The 18653-nt window shown below is 39.8% G+C and overlaps 1 protein-coding gene across 2 annotated transcripts in view; it reads right to left on the bottom strand.

Moving 5' to 3' along the window:
- The window catches only part of Bltp3b (bridge-like lipid transfer protein family member 3B), a 68513-nt gene that overhangs the window by 15516 nt on the left and 34344 nt on the right, over positions 1 to 18653 (bottom strand). For both annotated transcript variants that reach the window (XM_057757697.1, XM_057757699.1), the window contains exons 7-13: positions 16890 to 17060; positions 12674 to 12854; positions 10204 to 10287; positions 8700 to 8882; positions 7659 to 7777; positions 4112 to 4253; positions 466 to 659 (exon numbers count right to left, since the gene is read on the bottom strand). In XM_057757697.1, coding sequence (XP_057613680.1) covers positions 466 to 659; positions 4112 to 4253; positions 7659 to 7777; positions 8700 to 8882; positions 10204 to 10287; positions 12674 to 12854; positions 16890 to 17060 — 1074 coding nt within the window. The remainder of the gene's footprint in view (positions 1 to 465; positions 660 to 4111; positions 4254 to 7658; positions 7778 to 8699; positions 8883 to 10203; positions 10288 to 12673; positions 12855 to 16889; positions 17061 to 18653) is intronic.

The raw sequence follows: 18653 nt of genomic DNA, 5'->3' as shown, positions 1-18653 counted from the left end.
TTTCTCTGTGAGTCAAAATTCAATCTTAAATTTCAACATAAAAATTAAGATTATAATTAACTCTATTCATATCTGAACACCATGCTATATCTTTGGTATTATAATACTGTCAGTTTTTTTTTTTCTTAAAAACAGCTTTGCTCTCAGGTAGATGTAATGGCACATGCCTTCAACTCCAGCACTTAGGAGGCAAAGGTAGGTTGATGGGTCTGTATGAGTTCCAAGCCAGCCTGGTTTACTTAGTGAGTTTCAGGACAGTCAGAGCTACATAGTGAGATTCTGTCTGTCTTCTGTCTGTACCAGGACAGCCAACCCTGTCTGTATGTCTCTGTCTCTCTCTGTCTCTCTGTCTCAATCTCTCTCTCTCTCTCTCTCACACACACACACACACACACACATACACACACACATACACACACAAAGGAAAAAAAGCGTTGTTCTTGCAGCCACTTGTTTATACAATACCTTTAGCATTAAGCCATCAACTCGAATATCAACGTGCTCATCAGATTTTGAATTGTCATTCAGCTTGTACACAGCCATGAACTGATTAAGACTCTGTTTTAAATCTAGTAGAAACTGATTTAACCACAGAATGCTTCTTTCATCTACAGTAAACTGTAGAGCATTTAGCTGGCTATATAGGTTGGGTGATGGAACTGTGGAGAAAAAAAATTTAAGCACCATTAATGAACATACAGTTATATTTCCCAAGAAAAGCTATTCTTAACAGGTTGCATTCCTTCTTAATAAATATCATATATGAAGTTAGATAGATATGTGACTAACAGCATATATAGACACAAGACATTTTTCAGTGTTCATTAACTGAAAAAAAACAGTTCAATGTAAAATGAAATGTATGAACAGGAAGTACTGTCAGATTCACATCACCCTTTAAAAACACTGTGTCAAAGTCATGACCCGTGTGACCTGCCACAGTATCTTTACTGCCTGCACTGCACTAAGCATCCGCTAACTGCCGGTTTCATGAGACGGCAACCACCCAAGAGTAGAAGCACAAGCAACTCATTCCTCTTTAGTAAAGTCCTGGAACAGGGCTTCGGGCAAAACAGTAACTGAATAATCGACTAATTTACACTCAATTTGTTCCCAGTAAATGAATGCTGATAATTAGAGGGTATATCACTTCTGAAACTACAAGCATATTAATCATAAATGCTACAGGCTCCAGAACAGCTCAATAAGGTCTTTATTCTATATGACTATAAATCCTGAGAGAGGACCCCAACTTTCCCAGTAACACATGACACACCAAGTGAGGCTCCCCAGTTACGGTAGCTATAACTAATAGCTCAACAGTTGAACTATTCTTTCAATTTACTGATACTACCTCCTACAGAACCAACTCGAGTTCCTAGCTGAATGTATTGAGGGAGAGACATAATACATGTGTAGAATTTCAGATCAAATTAAAAAAAAAAAAAAGAAATCCCAACCTGTAGAAAACCAAAAGAAAGAATATTCCACCAATGTGCATTTGATTTGGGGGGGCTTGCATTCATCTCTTCACTCAATTTAAAAAAGCAAAAAACATCCACTGAAGGTCTATATTTTATGCATTATGCTAGGGACAAAAAAAAAGAGAAATAAAGCATGGTCCAATTTCATTAAAATTTCTATACGACAGATAAAATGAAATGAAAAAAGTGACTCAAACCTCTCAGAGACCAGCTGTGATGCCGAGGTGTCTGCCTTCAGTAATAAGAGAAAGAAGAGCACAGAGGAGAACGCTTCACTGACAGGAAGGAAGGGAAATTTCTATTTTAAGACAGTGATGGCAGTAGCCATAGAGAAGACTAGAGAGCAAAGACTGTCCCCATGCTGGGCACAGAGAGATGGAACACTGAGCAGCAGAGGGCTCTGTGTGGCATTTCTAACAGGGTTTCCGGATGACCGTGTACCTCAAAGATATTACTGTGCTTATTTGCTGTTTTGGTGGACGTTTGTCTGGGGTTGGGGTGATGCTGAGGGCTGAAACCAAGCATTTTCAGTACCAAACGAGCATTCTGATACTAAGCTACATCTCAGCCCTAAAAACAAATCAAACTAGCTAGCAGAACCCTTTACTGGGCTCATAATATTAAGGAAAGGGGGCAGTATAAAATTAAAATATGAAAAAGAGGCACATGTGTTAAAAACAAGATCAAGAATACTATACTTGTTTCTATGAGCCAAACTGTACACTCCACCCCATGCTCCAAAGTCCTTTTGTTAAAGTCTTTAGATTCAGGACCTCAGTGACTATTTGGAGATAGAGCTTCAGAAGAGGAAGCAAGGCAAGGAGAGTCCATGTGAGTGGCCCTTGTCCACTATGGCTGATGCACAGTGGCACACACTTTTAGACTGCACTTAGGAGGAAGAGACATGAAGCCAACCTGGTCAATATAGCAACTTCCAGGCCAGACAAAAAAAGGCTACAGAGAGAGATACTGTCTCAAAATAAGGAGGAGGAGGAGGAGGAAGAGGACGAGGAAGAGGAAGAAGACGAGGACGAGGAAGAAGAGTAGCCTAGGGAACAGGGCAATACTACAGGAGGAAGCAGTGGGTAGACCATGCTTGGGTTTCAGCTGTGCCATTTCAGTACTCAGAAGACACTGAGGACATGTTCCAGCCCTACCTACTGAGTCAGAAGAACAGCCAAGGGAAACAAGGAGTGAGTGCACACACCGAGAAAATGTTGGAAAACGGAAAACCAAGGATTAGATGTCATCAGTTTGGAACAAATAAGGAAAAGTATGATAAAATATGTGGACATTTCTCTAAAGTGATTTCTAGAACGCCTTATTTTATTAAAAAAAAAAAAAGCAAACCAATTTCAGGAACATCAAAAATTCCTGTTGAAATGAAAATCCTACATTCAAAAGTCCACACTGGGCTGGGGAGATGGCTCAAACTGCTCCTGCAGAGGGCCCGGGTCTGATTCCCAGCTTCCATGTGGCAGCTCACAACCAGCTGTAACTCCAGTTCCAGGGGATCTGACACTCTTCTGGATTCCTCACATTCTACATGCACAGATATATGTGCAGGTAAGACATCCATGTACACAAAGTAATAATTTGTAAATAATTAAATCATCATTAAAGAAGCAGGCAAAGTATTTCAAGGATGAGGACTAGGGTCTGCAGGACCCATGCAACAGAAGCCAGGCCTGCCCACCTGTGACCCCAGGACAGGGAGGTAAAGACACAGGAGCCCGTGGGGCGGCTCAGCCAGCTGCCTAACATACTTGGAGCCCGGCCAGGGAGACATCCTGCTCTAAAAGCAAAGCGGGTTGAGCATGGTGCTGCACACCTTTAGTCTCCAGGAGGGAGAAACACGCAGATCTTTAGTTAAAGGCCAGCCTGATCTACACAGCAAGACTACCAGGTCAGCCAGGGCCACAGAGCGTGATCTGGTCTAAAAAAGTCAAAGCAAAAACCAAATAAACAAAAACAAAGTGGACAGTGCATAAGAAAAATGACACCTGAAGTTGGTGTCTGACCTCCACACACATACATCTGTGTACCTAAAGACACACGCGCACACACACCCACTATGTGTGTGAAGATCACAATTCAAAGGAAGACTTTAATTTGAAGACTTATGGTGAAATGAAACAAAAGTGCATCATTTTAATATTCAAATAAACAAATATATAATCATTTTAAATTGAGGAAGCCAAAATAGCTTACAAGAGTCAAGACAAATTCTTTATAGCTAAAAAGAAAACCATGACTATTCATTTTTAGTAAACCGGAGTTTATAATTCCAACTTGCCAATGGAATTTTACAAAAGAAAAAGATGACAATTTTCTTCAACAACATTTATTCATATTTCATTTAACAAAGAGTTAGTAAACACAAAAAAGCAGGCTAAAAGCACATAGAATTAGTCATAAATGCCACAAGATTCCTGCCATCAAAGATACCACAATAGGAAGGAAAAAGGACATAAGAACAACTGTTGACAATGTGCACAAATCTAGATTAAAGGTATGTCCAAAACACAGAGAGAAGAGTCAGTTTTCCTGTTTAAATTAATAAAACCCAAAATGTTCATCCAAAAAAGCCAGTAATAAACAAACAATAACAAAGTAAACTCTCTTACTTGGAAAGTCTTTCCCATCTGGATAGTAATATTCCGTGAACTCTATATAGACAGCTGACATTTCTTGTGGAAGATACAGGGATTTTTTGTTGCAGGAAATCATACTTTTGGGGGAAGAGCGACATTGTTCTGCTGTAGACACCTGAGAAAACAAGTGTGCATAGATTATACAGAATAAAGCCCTTTCCAAAGACTTTTTACAATGTGCATACACATCACTTTCATCTTGAAATCTCGTCTGGGCTTGTGGGTAAACGTCCTCGCTGCCGAGTCTGACGGCCTGAGTTCTGTCCCCAAGAGCCACAAGGTAAAGAGAACTGAGTCCTCCAAGATGTCCTCTCACCTCTACACATGTGCTGTGCCGTGTGCAGGTGACACACTAAACACATAAAGGAATGTCCAAAAATAACATCCAAAATGAAATATCCACCAGTCACTCAGGAAACTGTGGAACCAGCTTAAATCTTTATCTATTAAAAACTTAACTACACAGAGAAACCCTATTCTGGGGAAAAAAAAAAAAAAAAGGAAAAAGTTTCACTTTGTACACCATCTTCAATGAACTTACTATTTTGAGCCTTAAAAATGACAAAAAAATAGCAATAATCATATTTTATTAGTTAATATAGAGAAATGAGTGGCAGATTGAAGACACAGAGTGGAATCAAGGCCAGAATATTTTCCCAGGATGTTCTCTATAATTCGCCATAGATTCTCTATTATATTATTTTAGCATTTTAGAGTTTGCAATACAGAAAAAAATCCACAGATAGAGGTGGTATAGTCGCCCAACGTGTATATACTTAATGTCAATGAATTATAATTTAAAATAATTATAATGAGAGCTGAAGAGATGGCTCAGCAGTTAAGAGCATTGGCTATTCTACCAAAGGTCCTGAGTTCAATTCCCAGCAACCACATGGTGGCTTACAACCACCTGTAATGAGATCTGGTGAACTCTTCTGGTCTGTAGGCACACATGCAGATAGAACACTGTATACATAACAAATAAATACATTTTAAAAATATTATTATTATAATGAGTTGAGTGGTGGTGGTGCATGCCTTTAATCCCAGCTCTAGGGAGACTGAGGAAGACGAATATCTGAGTTTGAGGTCAGCCTGGTTTACAAGTTAGTTCCAGAACAGCCAGGGCTAATCAGAGAAACCCTGTCTTGAAAAACAAAAATCAAATCAAATAAAAAAAATGTTTAATGGGAAAATGTGTCAATTTTACAGAAATAATTGATGCAAAACAAAATATAACTCTAAATAGTTCAGTCAAATCATTTGATTCCTCAATTATTTCCAAGAGGACTACTGTTTTAAGGTCCTGGGTAGATGGTTTCACTCTCTACTAATGACTCATTTGTAATTCCATCAAAGAAACGTACACCTTGGGGATGCATACAAAATCCAGAGTTCAGTCTTCAGCATTGTACAGTCCTGGCATGGTGCGCACACCTGTAGTCCCAGGACTCTAGAAAGTAGAGCCTGAGAAAAAGGGAGTTCAAGGTCAACCTTTGCTACTCAGCAGAGCCCAACAGAGCACACTAACTCTCAGACAATGACGTCTATCAATTTACTGAAGCTAAAACAGTAGGTTTGGACATTGTTGAACTGTTTCATTTGTTCAACAAATGTGCATATTTCTTTTTCTTCTGTTATTGTTATTATCATTACTACATTTGCGTGCGTGTGTGCGTGTTTTTAAGTGCACACATGCCACGACATACACGTGGCAGTAAGAGGACAACTTCAGGAAGTCAGTTCTCTTATGTGTCCTATCATGTGGGTCTCAGGGATCAAACCCAGGCAAACACCGCCATGGCTGAGCCATCGTGCCAGCTCCACATGTATCTATGGCCTATATAAGAGAGTATACTTGTTTTTTTTTAGTTTTTTTTTTTCTTATTATTTTATTTTACTTATTTATTTTGGTTTTTCGAGACAGGGTTTCTCTGTGGTTTTGGAGCCTGTCCTGGAACTAGCTCTTGTAGACCAGGCTGGTCTCGAACTCACAGAGATCCGCCTACCTCTGCCTCCCAAGTGCTGGGATTAAAGGCGTGCGCCACCACCGCCCGGCAAGAGAATATACTCTTTTGACAATGGTTCTTCTTAAAATAATCAAACTTTCTGGTTACACGTAACATAAACATGAGACAGTTTACATTATATAATTTAAAAGCTCTCCTGCACATACAAAAGCAACCCCTTCTCAATTATGTCACCTTAATAAACAAAAGCATATTTTTAATCGTAAACATTACTAAAGTTAAGATGAAATATTACTATTTTCTGCCACTTTTTATATTTGTGGTTCTTACACTGTTTCTGGCTGCAGAGTTTCTTCACTACACTAACTACAAACCATCTGAGATTATGAGTGATCACTCTTCCTCATTTCTCTACGGTTTTGATTAAATGTTAACACTGAAAGTTTACTTTAAAGCTAGGTGTCTAACCCCAGCACTCAGGATGTAAAGGCAGGAGTAAAAATAGCTCAAGGTCAGTCTCAGCTACATAGGGAACTCAAAGTCAGCCTATGCTACATGAGAGCCTGTTGCAAAGGAAAAACTAAAACAATAACAAGTAAGTAAGCTGCATTATGAATAGTTTGTACAGAAAGCTATTGCACAATGAAAAAATAATCAGGGCTTTAAGTACACTTAAATGAAAACTTTTCAGATAAGAAATGAACCTACCACAATAAATGAGGGAAATTTATAAATAATTTTAAGAGCCTAAGTGTTTTTACTTTTATAAATAGGTCAAATATAACCTTGTTGCCCTTAGATTCTGCTATTAGGCTATGTTACATGGCTACAGCTTGAGTAAAACAGTCTATAAAGGTCGATTCACAGCACCGCTTCTAAAAGTTGAGTATAGCAAAAAGGCATTTCAGGTTCTTCCACACAGAACTGCACTGGTCTCCATGAAGAACTCTGAGCTTTGCTAGTGCTTGCAGAGAGAACCACAAACTATAATTTCCTACTCACAAAGCCAACTGACGGATGTACGCAAACCAGAAGACAGCAGGTTGGACTGGTCACACTTGATAGTCCTGTTTGTGGTGAGAGGTCAGGAAGGTGCTGGGTCACCTCCACCAGTCTACTCCATGAAGAGTAGAGTAGAAGAGCTCAACCACGAAGGCAATACTTGATGTCTGCTGTTCACCTGCTCCATAGGGCAAGGGAGGGGCTCAGCGCCCTCTGAAAGCTAAGGAAGCTCTCTACCACGAAGCTATAGCAACAGCCTGAATTTTACATCCAGACTGCGACCTGTGCACTACTTCCATGGCAAGCTCTACTCTGTGTCCTCTCTTCTCATACTCGAAGTGAGTGCTCCAGCGAGCTCTGTGACAACCTGCACCACTGTTCCCCTGACTTCACAGCTTGTCTAATTCAAGACAATCACACAAATATAAATCAGTAGACTGATATTTTTTACCCCATATAATTTACATTTCATAAAATTAGTCTAGAGCTTTAAAGATAAATGGTGGGATTAATTAGCTGGGTTGCCTGTGATGAGATCTAACACATACCTGGTATATATTGAAATCTGCAAGTCTAACCACGACGGAGCTAGACATCAGCTTCGCTGTGGATGGCTGCGGTAACACTGAGGGTGCTTTAGGAGTTCCTTTCGGAGTGGACTCTTTCTCTGTGAGAAACAAAAGCCCTTTCAACCCATTGTGAAAACACTTTTCCCAGCTACTCTTCTGCTGTAGAGAAAGCTACTACAACAGATGGATGCCAAGTTTCTCAGACAAGATAATACTTAAGGATAAAAGTATGCTATTGTAATGACTATTTTTTTCAAAACAAGAACCATTTTTAATTATGTTTTAAGTCACTCTCACAATGTTAAAAGTGAAAAATTAATGAGCCACTTAAGAATCTAAATATTCTAAGAAGATACTACTATTATCGGTTATGCTAATCTGAGAAGTGTTGAGGCCCAGGGAGCTGACTCAGCAGCTAAGAGCTCATGGTTCTTGCAGAGGACCTAAGTTTGCTTCCCAGGACCCATGTCAGGCAGCTCACAACTGCCTGTAACCTCAACTCCAGGGGATCCCATGCCTTCTCCGCAGGCATTGTACTAATGTGCATGAACCCATACACAAACATGTATGCATATGCATCATTAAGAATAAAACCACTGGAGCTGGAGAGATGGCTCATGGTTAAGAGCACTGGCTGCTCTTCCAGAGGACCTGGGTTCAATTCCCAGCACCCACATGGCAGCTCACAGCTGCCTGTAAACCCAGTTCCAGGAGGATCTGACGCCTTCACACCAATGCACATGAAATAAAATTAAATAAATTTAAACAAACAACACCCCCTTAAACCACAAACAAACAACAACAAACAAAAATAAAATAAACCAAAGGCAATGTGACAAATAAAAATTATTATTTAAAAAAAGAATAAAACCATTTAAAAGTGTGTTAGTCTATATAACTATTAGTCAAAATCTTCAGAATTTAAATAATGCTTAGAAATAATATTTATAAAGCATCTTCTCACTCTTGCCTCATCCCTTCCCCTTGTTTGAACATCAGGGGTGTCAGTAGGAGAAATACCTGTTTGCGTGTTCTGGGGAGAGCCGTGTGTTGGGGACTTAGGTGGTGAACCTACATTATGATCCTTCATGGCCTGCTTAAGCATTTCAACATTGCACTCAAATTCATGCAACAACTCATTAGCCCATCCATTCTTTGTTTTGGTTGCATCACTAAAATACATCCAATGATTACAACTATCTCCTGTAAAATAAATGAGAGAACTTTATTGCATGCATGATTTTTCATTCCATTACAACAAAGGCTTTTTATAAAACTTAATCATTCTCTCAAGAGAATCAGTTTTGTCCTATTCTGAGAGAGGGTCTTGATTGCAGGAGAGCTAACCATATATTTATGGTCTTTAATATTTAAAAAAAAAATCAGTTCTCTAACAAAACAAGAGCAAGGCACAGGAAAAGAGTATCAAAAGCAAATAATCTAGACGACTTTCTATCTAGAACCTACACCTGGTGGAACGATGCTCGATTCAAAGCTACAGGTTCGGGCAATTTTCACAGATGCTCAACTACCTAGCAAACAGCTACTGTAGAGAATCTCAGAAAAATACCAAGGGGAAAACCTTTCACCCTCTGCACCTCTGGTCCTGGACTCGCATGCCTGTGATGGCACAGCGAGCAGCTGAAAGGTTCTGTCCCTTCCCAACTGGGACAGGCCCAGAGACACAGCCCCCGCAAAAGACCCCGAGACAAACAGTAGTTTCTGACTCTGTGCCCACAGAGAGGAGATAGGCACTGACGGGGGAACCTGAACATAACAGTCTTATAACTTTTTAAAAGTCCTGGAAATTTTATTTTATTTTATTTTTGTTTTTTTCTTATAAGCGTAAATTACAAAACAAAAACAGTCATATACTACCAAAATTCAGAGATTGGTGTGATGGTCAAATTAGTTGATTTGGCAATAAAATATCCTATTTTGCTTTTGTTATTTGAGAGAAATGAACATATCAATGCTTGGTGATTAAAGAGCCTCATAAATCTTATTTTCTGATAAATTTAAAATATATATAAAAGTAAAAAAGTTCCAATATCATTTAAAAATTTAAACTGTTGACTAATGATTTGCCACAAATAACAAAATAATACAAATACATGTTGCTATAGTCAAAATTTTTATGTTTTAAAACATGAATTTGGTATTTATTTAGATAATTTTAATTCTCTCTTCTCCCTCCCTCTTCCTCCCCACACCCCTGTGATGCTGTGGCTCAAACCTACAGCCTCAAACATGCTATTCAAGTTCTCAGCCAACTAGTGTTGCCTGAGCCCAAACTGGATCAATTTCTAAAAATTTCAGTTTCTAATAATCTACATGAACCTCAATATATTTTGGAGACAATTCTATATTCTTGATAAAATGCTGTCATAGGAAAAATAGTAGCAATATCTTGATCTCTTTTATTCTTAATAAGTTAAAATTAATAAACAATTAAATTTTTTAGAAAATGGCTTCATCATTTTAAAAGCATGATTTGCATCTTTGAAATAATTATTACACACACCTGCTTTATGATAAGGATAATAGTCTATGGTCAGCTGTGTGAAAGAGAGCTGCATAGCGCCTCCACTGATGCGTCTGTTTGACTCTGGGAAGAGAAGGAGAATTGAGGGAGGGAAGGAAGAGAGGGAGAGAAACACTAAGCAAATATTTGAAACACTGAATTTACCATTAAAAAGCTTTACAAAACTCAGATTGTGAGTAGCAATAGCAAGTACACCCACCCAATATAATTGATTAACTCTGGTTTACATCAACTAGTGCAACTTTTAGCATAGCAACACAGTCCTCATCTGAAGCCCTTGAAGCCAGCCCATGGGATGGCTAAGCAGGCTAAAACACTTGTCAGCAAACTGGACGACCCGAGTTCAGTTCCCAGATTTCACAGTGGACAGATTCCCAAATGCTGCCCTCTGACCTCCATGTGTTTGGAGCATGCTCTTTCGGTACTCAGAACTTTTCTGGTTTTGGTCATTTGAAAGAGATACGATATGTACAAAGCACATCTGGATACTTTCTGAGGTAGAGATATGCTATGTACAAAGCACATCTGGATACTTCCTGAGGTAGCGCTCAGGAGTAAATAGCATGCTGCAGAAAATGTGCCAAATGGGTGCAATAAACACGATGAGAAAGGCATCTTGGTTAGTTTCAGCATCAGATGAGATTTCTGCAAACTGATGAGTATTTCAGAGTCTTTAGGATTTCACAACAGAGAAGTCACTGCAGAACTCCACAGTGTGGGAGACATCACCCAGCGTACTTATGAGGGAGAAGTCACTGCAGAACTCTACAGTGTGGGAAGACATCACCCAGCGTACTTATGAGGGAATAATATGTTTTATGCAGGAATGCAAGCTTAGAAAACACTAAGAAAATGCTAAGTTTTCCCATCTCATTTAGTTACTATGCTTTAAAGTTTTTTGTTTTTTTTTCCTTTTCAGTCACTGAAGCAGAAAATGACAACCATAAACCAAAAGACACAAAGTGGGCAAAGAAACAACAGCAAATTCCTTTACTCGCCCAAATCTGCTCTGCTCTCCATTCCACCCCCCCACGCCCCGCCCCCACTTTTTGGCAGCCCTGGGGACTGACTGAACCTAAGGGCCTCTCACATGACATACAAGTGCGCTATCACAGAGAAATTCCTCCAGTCTTAAAGAACATTGAGAGAAGGTCTAATTAAGTTGACCTACACTGGCTTTGAATTTGCCCACAATTCGCCTTGACTTTGTGATCCTCCGGCCTTAAGGTTCCAGTGGCTGGGATTATAAGCCTGTACACTAGGTCAGCTCCCTCTACCCTTCTACTTGTTAGCCAATTCTTCCCAATTTCTCTGATGACTGGACAATAATTTCTTCTCCTAAGTACCTAGAATTCTTTCCCAGCTTTAAAAACAATAAAATCCAAAGGATATTCTGATTCAGGCCTGAAGAACTCAGGTCAAATATCTCGACTATTAAGGGATCTTCGCTTTGTTCTAACACTCACCAAAATGATACAAACACTGTCCCTGAGGTAAGCCGGCCTGCTGAACTCTCCCGCCACTAATGGGCCACTGACACTGTGACAGAGAAGCAGAAACACTGAGCATTCAAAGCCAGGAACCTGGATTTTCAAAATGGCAGGAGCAGCTCCCTGCCTGCCCTATCACCCTAGTCTACTCAATAAACACAGGACACAGACTAAAACAAGCATCAGGGTCCTCATGGAAGGCTGGGGAGACAGGGCAGGGGAAACAGTGTTAGGGAGCCACCCAGCTGTCTTTATGTGTACAACAAGCACAGGTTTGGGGTCAGAGAGATGGCTCAGAGGTTAAGAGCACTCACTGCTCTCACAGAGGACCTGAGTTCAATTCCCAGTACCCACACAGCAGCTCACAACCATTTGTAATCTAGTTCCACAGGATCCACATCCTCTTCTGGCCTCCAGAGGGACTGGGCACAGGCACACACCAATGCACAGACACACTTGCAAGCAAAATACCAATACAGCACAGGTTCAGAGATAGGTAAATTCATTACCAAGCTTACCACATGTGCGTACTTATGAATGACCACAGGACAAAATGCATAATTTCAAAAGACAATTCTAAGTTATTTTATTCAAGGATGTCATTTATTCAGTCTTCGTTATGGTTGCTGTTTTCAGACAGGGTCTCATTATGTAGTCCTAACAGGCTGGCCTCAAATTCACAGAGATCTGCTTGTCTCTGCTTCTTGAGTACGAGAATTAAAAGTATGCCCATTCTTAGATTTTCAAACCGAATTTCACTGCTAGCATTGAAAGCCAACAATCAATTAAAAAGTATTAAGTACTAAAGCCAAATCAAACTTCAGACAAAAAAAAATGCTTCAAATGTTTCATTTATATAGCAATCTGAAGGATGATATTTTAATAGATGCTACATATAGGAAACAATATAGTTTTGTAGTCAATTTGTAGAAGAGTCAAATAGTTTAACATAAGATTACCTTTTTCTTTTGCGTGAATATCATCACAGATATGCAGATCTAGATGAGAAATCACTAGATGATGGGATGTTTCCTTAACATCAAAGTCATTGAAGAATTTTACAATTGCATCGTTTAGATCGGGAGCATTGGCAGCCTGTGGGGTCTTCACGTGCTGGGTAGATGAAGCTACAGTAGAGCTCTAAAGATTCCAAACCACATTATCACTGCCCAGTCACATCCTTGAATGTCACACATAAGCAAACCTGAGTATTTCCAGCAATAAACTCATGAAAAATGAGTATAATTCAGTGGATTCTGTATCAGTAACCCTGCTGCCTTAAAATACCTTTTGAATTATATAAAAATTAGATTAAACAACCAGAGAACTAGACACAATCTGACTGGAAGCCCAACACATTTCAGTAAATATTTGCACACACTTACATTCTTAGTGTTCCTCACCTCACCTCTTCCGCCAAAGCTGCTTCCTCCTCCACATTTCTTTTCATTGCTTACAAAACTACATCTTATCATTCTTAAGTCCTTAGCTTCCTTATCCGTAACTTCTGGAAGATGTAGGTATTGCTTTCCAATCTGGCCTGATATGACTTTCAAGTCTGATATGGGATTACCCTCTGTATGCTATGAATATATTTTATTATTATTAGTTAATAAAAAAAGTTGCATTGGCCTATGGCAGGGCAGAATATAATAAGAAGGGAATTCCAAACAGAGATAAAGGAGAAAAGAAGGTGGAGTCAGGGAGAAACCATGTAGTTGCTGAAGGAGAAAGATGTCAGAACCTTACCAGTAAACCACAGTCTCATGGCAATACACAGATTAATAGAAATGAGCTAATTTAAGATGAAAGAGCTAGCTAGAAATATGCCTGCACCAACAGCCAGTGTTGTTATTTAATATAGTTTCTGTGTAATTATTCGGGTCTGGGCAGTCAGGAAATGAAAGTATATTCTTTGTTTACACAAGCCATTTTTCTTTTTTTAAAAATATTTATTTATTTATTTATTTATTATATATACAATATTATGTCTGTGTGTATGTCTACAGGCCAGAAGAGGGTACCAGACCTCATTACAGATGGTTGTGAGCCACCATGTGGTTGCTGGGAATTGAACTCAGGACCTTTGGAAGAGCAGGCAATGCTCTTAACCACTGAGCCATCTCTCCAGCCCCCACACAAGCCATTTTTCAAAACTCGTGGACACACTTCCTCCAGACTTGCTCCATTCTCTGTCCTCCTCTTCAGCTCATCCTCTATGATGCTGTCATATATCTGACATATTCTGATATATATCATATATCTGATATATCCCTACTAGTGCCCAGATCCCAAAAAGTTCAAGGTCCCTCTTGTCTACCCACTGCAGGACTGCTGCACCTAAACTTAAAATTAAGCTGCCAGGACAAGTCATGGTGACACCCACCTCCTAGCACCATAAGGCAGAGCATGTGGAACTATAGAAGTTTGAGGCCAGCCTAGTCTTTAAAGTATGTTCCAAGCCAGCCAAGGTTACATATTAAGATCCTATCTCAAAACAAAACAAAGCAAAACAATAAAAAGTAAAAATAAATAAATTGAGCTCCGCCAGGGAACTCAGAAAGTGCCACTTGTTTAATCATTACAAAGCCGGCAGAATGAGGGAAGCCTCGTCATCAACGCGGTAGGCACCTATTGGTTTTCCTGGCTGTAAGCTCTATAAAATTTTGTTCACACCAACAGGCAGAGTGGATGAGGGGAATTTGTTTTTAAAATGGAATTTAGTACTTTCCACTCCAAGTTACAAGCTAGGATTCACAATGTGCTCTACCATAGGAAATTACTTTCAATAACCCAATCCAATTACAGTTTATCTTAAGGTATAAGATAAACTCCGCCTTCAAATGTATTCAAAACAAAATAGTGGAAGTCACTTGTCAACTTAGTCATGAGAATCATTCATTTCTGGTAGCAAGTAGTTCAAATTTCCTGTCTTGTTCCCAGAAGTATTTGTTCTTCCTGGACAAATCCATCAGACTGGAGATTTATAAGAGGGTGCCTTCCACTTCTTAAGTAGGGTAAATGGAATTCTGGCATGGGAGAACATGTGTTAAACATCCAAAACAAGCATATTCTCAGGCAGTCAGAAGAAATAAAGAACACATTAAGGTAGAAGGTGTGGAACTCAATTTCCTTAAAATAAAAATCTCGGAAACAGAGTGCAGGGTGTGTGTACTGTGTGAATACAGGTCTCTGCATGTCCGTGTTTGTGAAGGTCAGAGGACGATCTCACCTTCCACCTAATTTGAGACAAGATCTCTCCTTCACAACTAAGCAAGCTGAGTCACAAGCTTCCTGTCTCCACTTCCATCTTGCCATAGGCACACTCCTGTCCCAGGAGCATTGCAGTGCTCTAGAGACAGTTACATTACATCTGGCCGCTGTCAGTCCTGGGGACACAAACCTGGACCCTAATGATGATTCAGTAAGCACTTTACCCGCTGAGCCATCTCCCTAGCTCATTTTCAGACATAATCCCATTCTGTTCCTTATTAAACCTCTACAAACCCTACCAAGAGTCAGTTTGAAACATCTGTGTTCCTTTCCTTCCTCCACACCCTTCTCTTGTGTTCTTCCTTTAGCACATATGAACACCTCAAGTTGTTTACATTTGACTCGTAACACTGAGCTTCTTGAAGGCAGGGTCAAACATTTGTTTTCCCACGAATGCAGGAACCTATGTACTCTTGTAAGCAGGTAGGCAGTGAACAATGCCACTGTGAACAGCATTGGAAGCCTACAATGCAGTCACTTCCACATACCAAGCTTCACCATCAATAAGCTAAGACTGCTGACAGATATTAATGCGTTGAAAAGCTTTATGGAAACATGACTTTAAAACATCTCATGAAATTTTACAAAGGAAGTTTGAAACTTATTTCTACTTTTAATAAAATAATCAAATATACAATCAAAATAATCAAAAATTTTACATGTCCCTTCTACAAAGATGTTTATGTATTAGCAATTAGAATTTAATATTGGGAAAGACTGAAAAAATGCTTTTACCATTCAGATAAATTAATGCTTCTGATTTCCTATCCCCAATCCACCACCAGCCATCAGAGAATTCTAAAAGGAGTTCTGTTTTCAACTTTAGTATCTCCAAACACTTCTAGCTATCAATGCAGTCAACCTTTAATGCCTTCTCTTATAATATCCAGGATTTATTTCTATTTCCCTCTACCTCAAAAAATTCAAACTTTTTCCTGAAAAGGATCATTGGGCTAGGAGATGACTGGTACACAAGGGCACTTACTGTACGAGCACGAAGACTTGAGTTCAAGTCTCCAGTGCTGATGTGGGATTCCCCTCTGTATGCTGTGAATACCATTGGTTAATAAAGAAACTGTCTTGGGCCTGTGCAAAGCAGAAGAGAGGTAAACAGGGAAAACTAAAATGAATGCAGGGAGAAAAGAGGCGGAGTCAGGGAGAAGCCAGAGAGCAGCCACCAGAGACAGACACACTGGAAACTTGCTGATAAACCACAAGCCTCATAATAAAATATAAAATACAAGAAATGGGTTAAATTAAGATGTAAAAACTAGCCAATAGAAGTTAGAACTAGTAGGCCAAGCAGTGATTTAATATAGTTTCTGTGTGGTTATTTCAAGAGTCTTGGCAGCCAGGAAATGAACAAGCAGCTTCCTAAAACACAGTACTCATGGAAAAAGTGGAACACTGCCAGCCACAAGTCCAGCACTGGGAGAAGAGGAGAGAGAATTACTGGAGCTGGCTGCAATTCCAGCAGCAAGTTCAGTAAGAGACAGAATTGCAAGAAAATAAGGTGCAGGGAGATGAAGCAGGTCTCAATAAACTCCTGTGTCCTTCATGCTCACATGGGCATGCACGCACAATCATTTGCCATCAAATACTTCTACATTGTCAAGACTCAATATACTCCTGAGTCCTCCATGCTTGCATGGGCATGCACAGGCAAGCATTATGCCATCAAATGCTTCTATACTGCCAATCATTCTATACCCTGCACAAAGAGCTCCAAACAAAACAAGCACTAGATACACAGTAATATCATGTATAACATTAAACTGTAATGGTTTAGATAAAGAAGAAACTTGGTTTGGGTGATACAATATCATATAAAGGAAATACCAATTCACCAATCTGTTTAAACTAAGTTACATATTGTCTTTTTACTGTGAATTTGTAGCATACCTGTGCAGGTTCAGGAGCCATACTCTTCCTTTGTTCTGTTGACTTTTCTATTGCTTCACTAAGAGACTTTGCATACTGCACCATAGCCTTCAACTGGGAATCCGTTAAAACCCATAACAAATCATCCAGTATTAGAACTAACTTTGTTGCAATGACATTGCAGTCCTTTAACTGTAATAAAAATGATTGCAAAAATTAATCCAAGAATAAAACTTACAACACACTTATTTATTAAAAGCATAAAGCTTTTTAATAGTATTAATGTGGATATGGATACTGTCTTAATTTAATTAAGTTCTTAAGCCTTCAAGATAGCTCAGCAGGCAGTCACTTGCAAAGCCTAAAGACCTGAGTTCAAACCTCAGAACCTACATAGTGAGAAGAGATTCCTAAATCACCCTCTAACCTCCATACATAGCATGCCATACGTCCCCCTTCCAATGAGATAAGGAATAATGAAAATGTAACAAATATTTACAGAGTTCCTGTAAGAGAGAAGGACTATTTCCCAAAGCTAAGAAGTGCTAAGAAGACTGACAAGTCCCTGAAGGACAAAGTATGCAATTTCTATGTGCAGCTGACAGATCCTCATCACTTCTATTAACTGAACTCGTCCTACCTCAGGAAGTGGAATTACAATTCATCAACTACCAAAAGTCATTTCCCCCACACTTCTCATTTCAGGGAACTGTTAAGCTTAGAGAAGATTTGATGGAGGAAGGTCATTGGCTAATAAAGAAACTGCCTTGGCCCATTTGATTGGCCAGCCTTTAGGTGGGTGGAGTAAACAGAATAGAATGCTGGGAGGAAGAGGAAGTGAGCTTAGATGCCAATGCAGCTGCTCTCTCTGGGGCAGACGCGATGAAGCTCCGACTCAGGATGGACGTAGGCTAGAATCTTCCCGGTAAGCGCACCTTGGGGTGCTACACAGATTATTAAAAATGTGCTAAATTAATACGTGAGAATTAGCCAAGAAGAGGCTAGATATAATGGGCCAAGCAGTGTTTAAAAGAATACAGTTTGTGTGTTGTTATTCCGGGGCATAAGCTAGCCAGGTGGCCGGGAGCCGAACTGTGGGAAGAGGCCCGCAGTTCCTTCAACAAAGATTCCCTTCCAGATTCCCAGTTATTTATGCCAGTACACCAGTGACACAAAGCACACAGCAGGCTGTGGGGTCTCTCACCAGGCCTCTTGTTCAAACTGTCACCTCCTCATTAAATTTCATCACCAATTCCAGTGGACTCTCAAGCTCCAATAGTCTTAATGCTAGTTTCTTTCTTTTTTTTTTTTTTTTTTTTTTTGGTTTTTCGAGACAGGGTTTCTCTGTTGCTTTGGAGCCTGTCCTGGAACTAGCTCTTGTAGACCAGGCTGGTCTCGAACTCACAGAGATTCACCTGCCTCTGCCTCCCAAGTGCTGGGATTAAAGGCGTGCGCCACCACAACCTGTTTTTTTTTTGTTTGTTTTTTGTTTTTTATTTATTTATTTATTTATTAAAGATTTCTGCCTTCTCCCCGCCACCACCTCCCATTTCCCTCCCCCTCCCCCATCAAGTCCCCCTCCCTCATCATCCTTAAGAGTAATCCGGGTTCCCTGCCCTGTGGGAAGTCCAAGGACCACCCACCTCCATCCAGGTCTAGTAAGGTGAGCATCCAAACTGCCTAGGCTCCCACAAAGCCAGTACGTGCAGTAGGATCAAAAACCCATTGCCATTGTTCTTGAGTTCTCAATAGTACTCATTGTCCATTATGTTCAGCAAGTCCGGT

Source organism: Chionomys nivalis, chromosome 25 (genome assembly GCF_950005125.1).
Source record: "Chionomys nivalis chromosome 25, mChiNiv1.1, whole genome shotgun sequence".
NCBI classification, from domain to species: domain Eukaryota; kingdom Metazoa; phylum Chordata; class Mammalia; order Rodentia; family Cricetidae; genus Chionomys; species Chionomys nivalis.
Note: the sequence above shows the minus strand (reverse complement) of the source record. Positions and strands in the feature narration are given on the sequence as shown.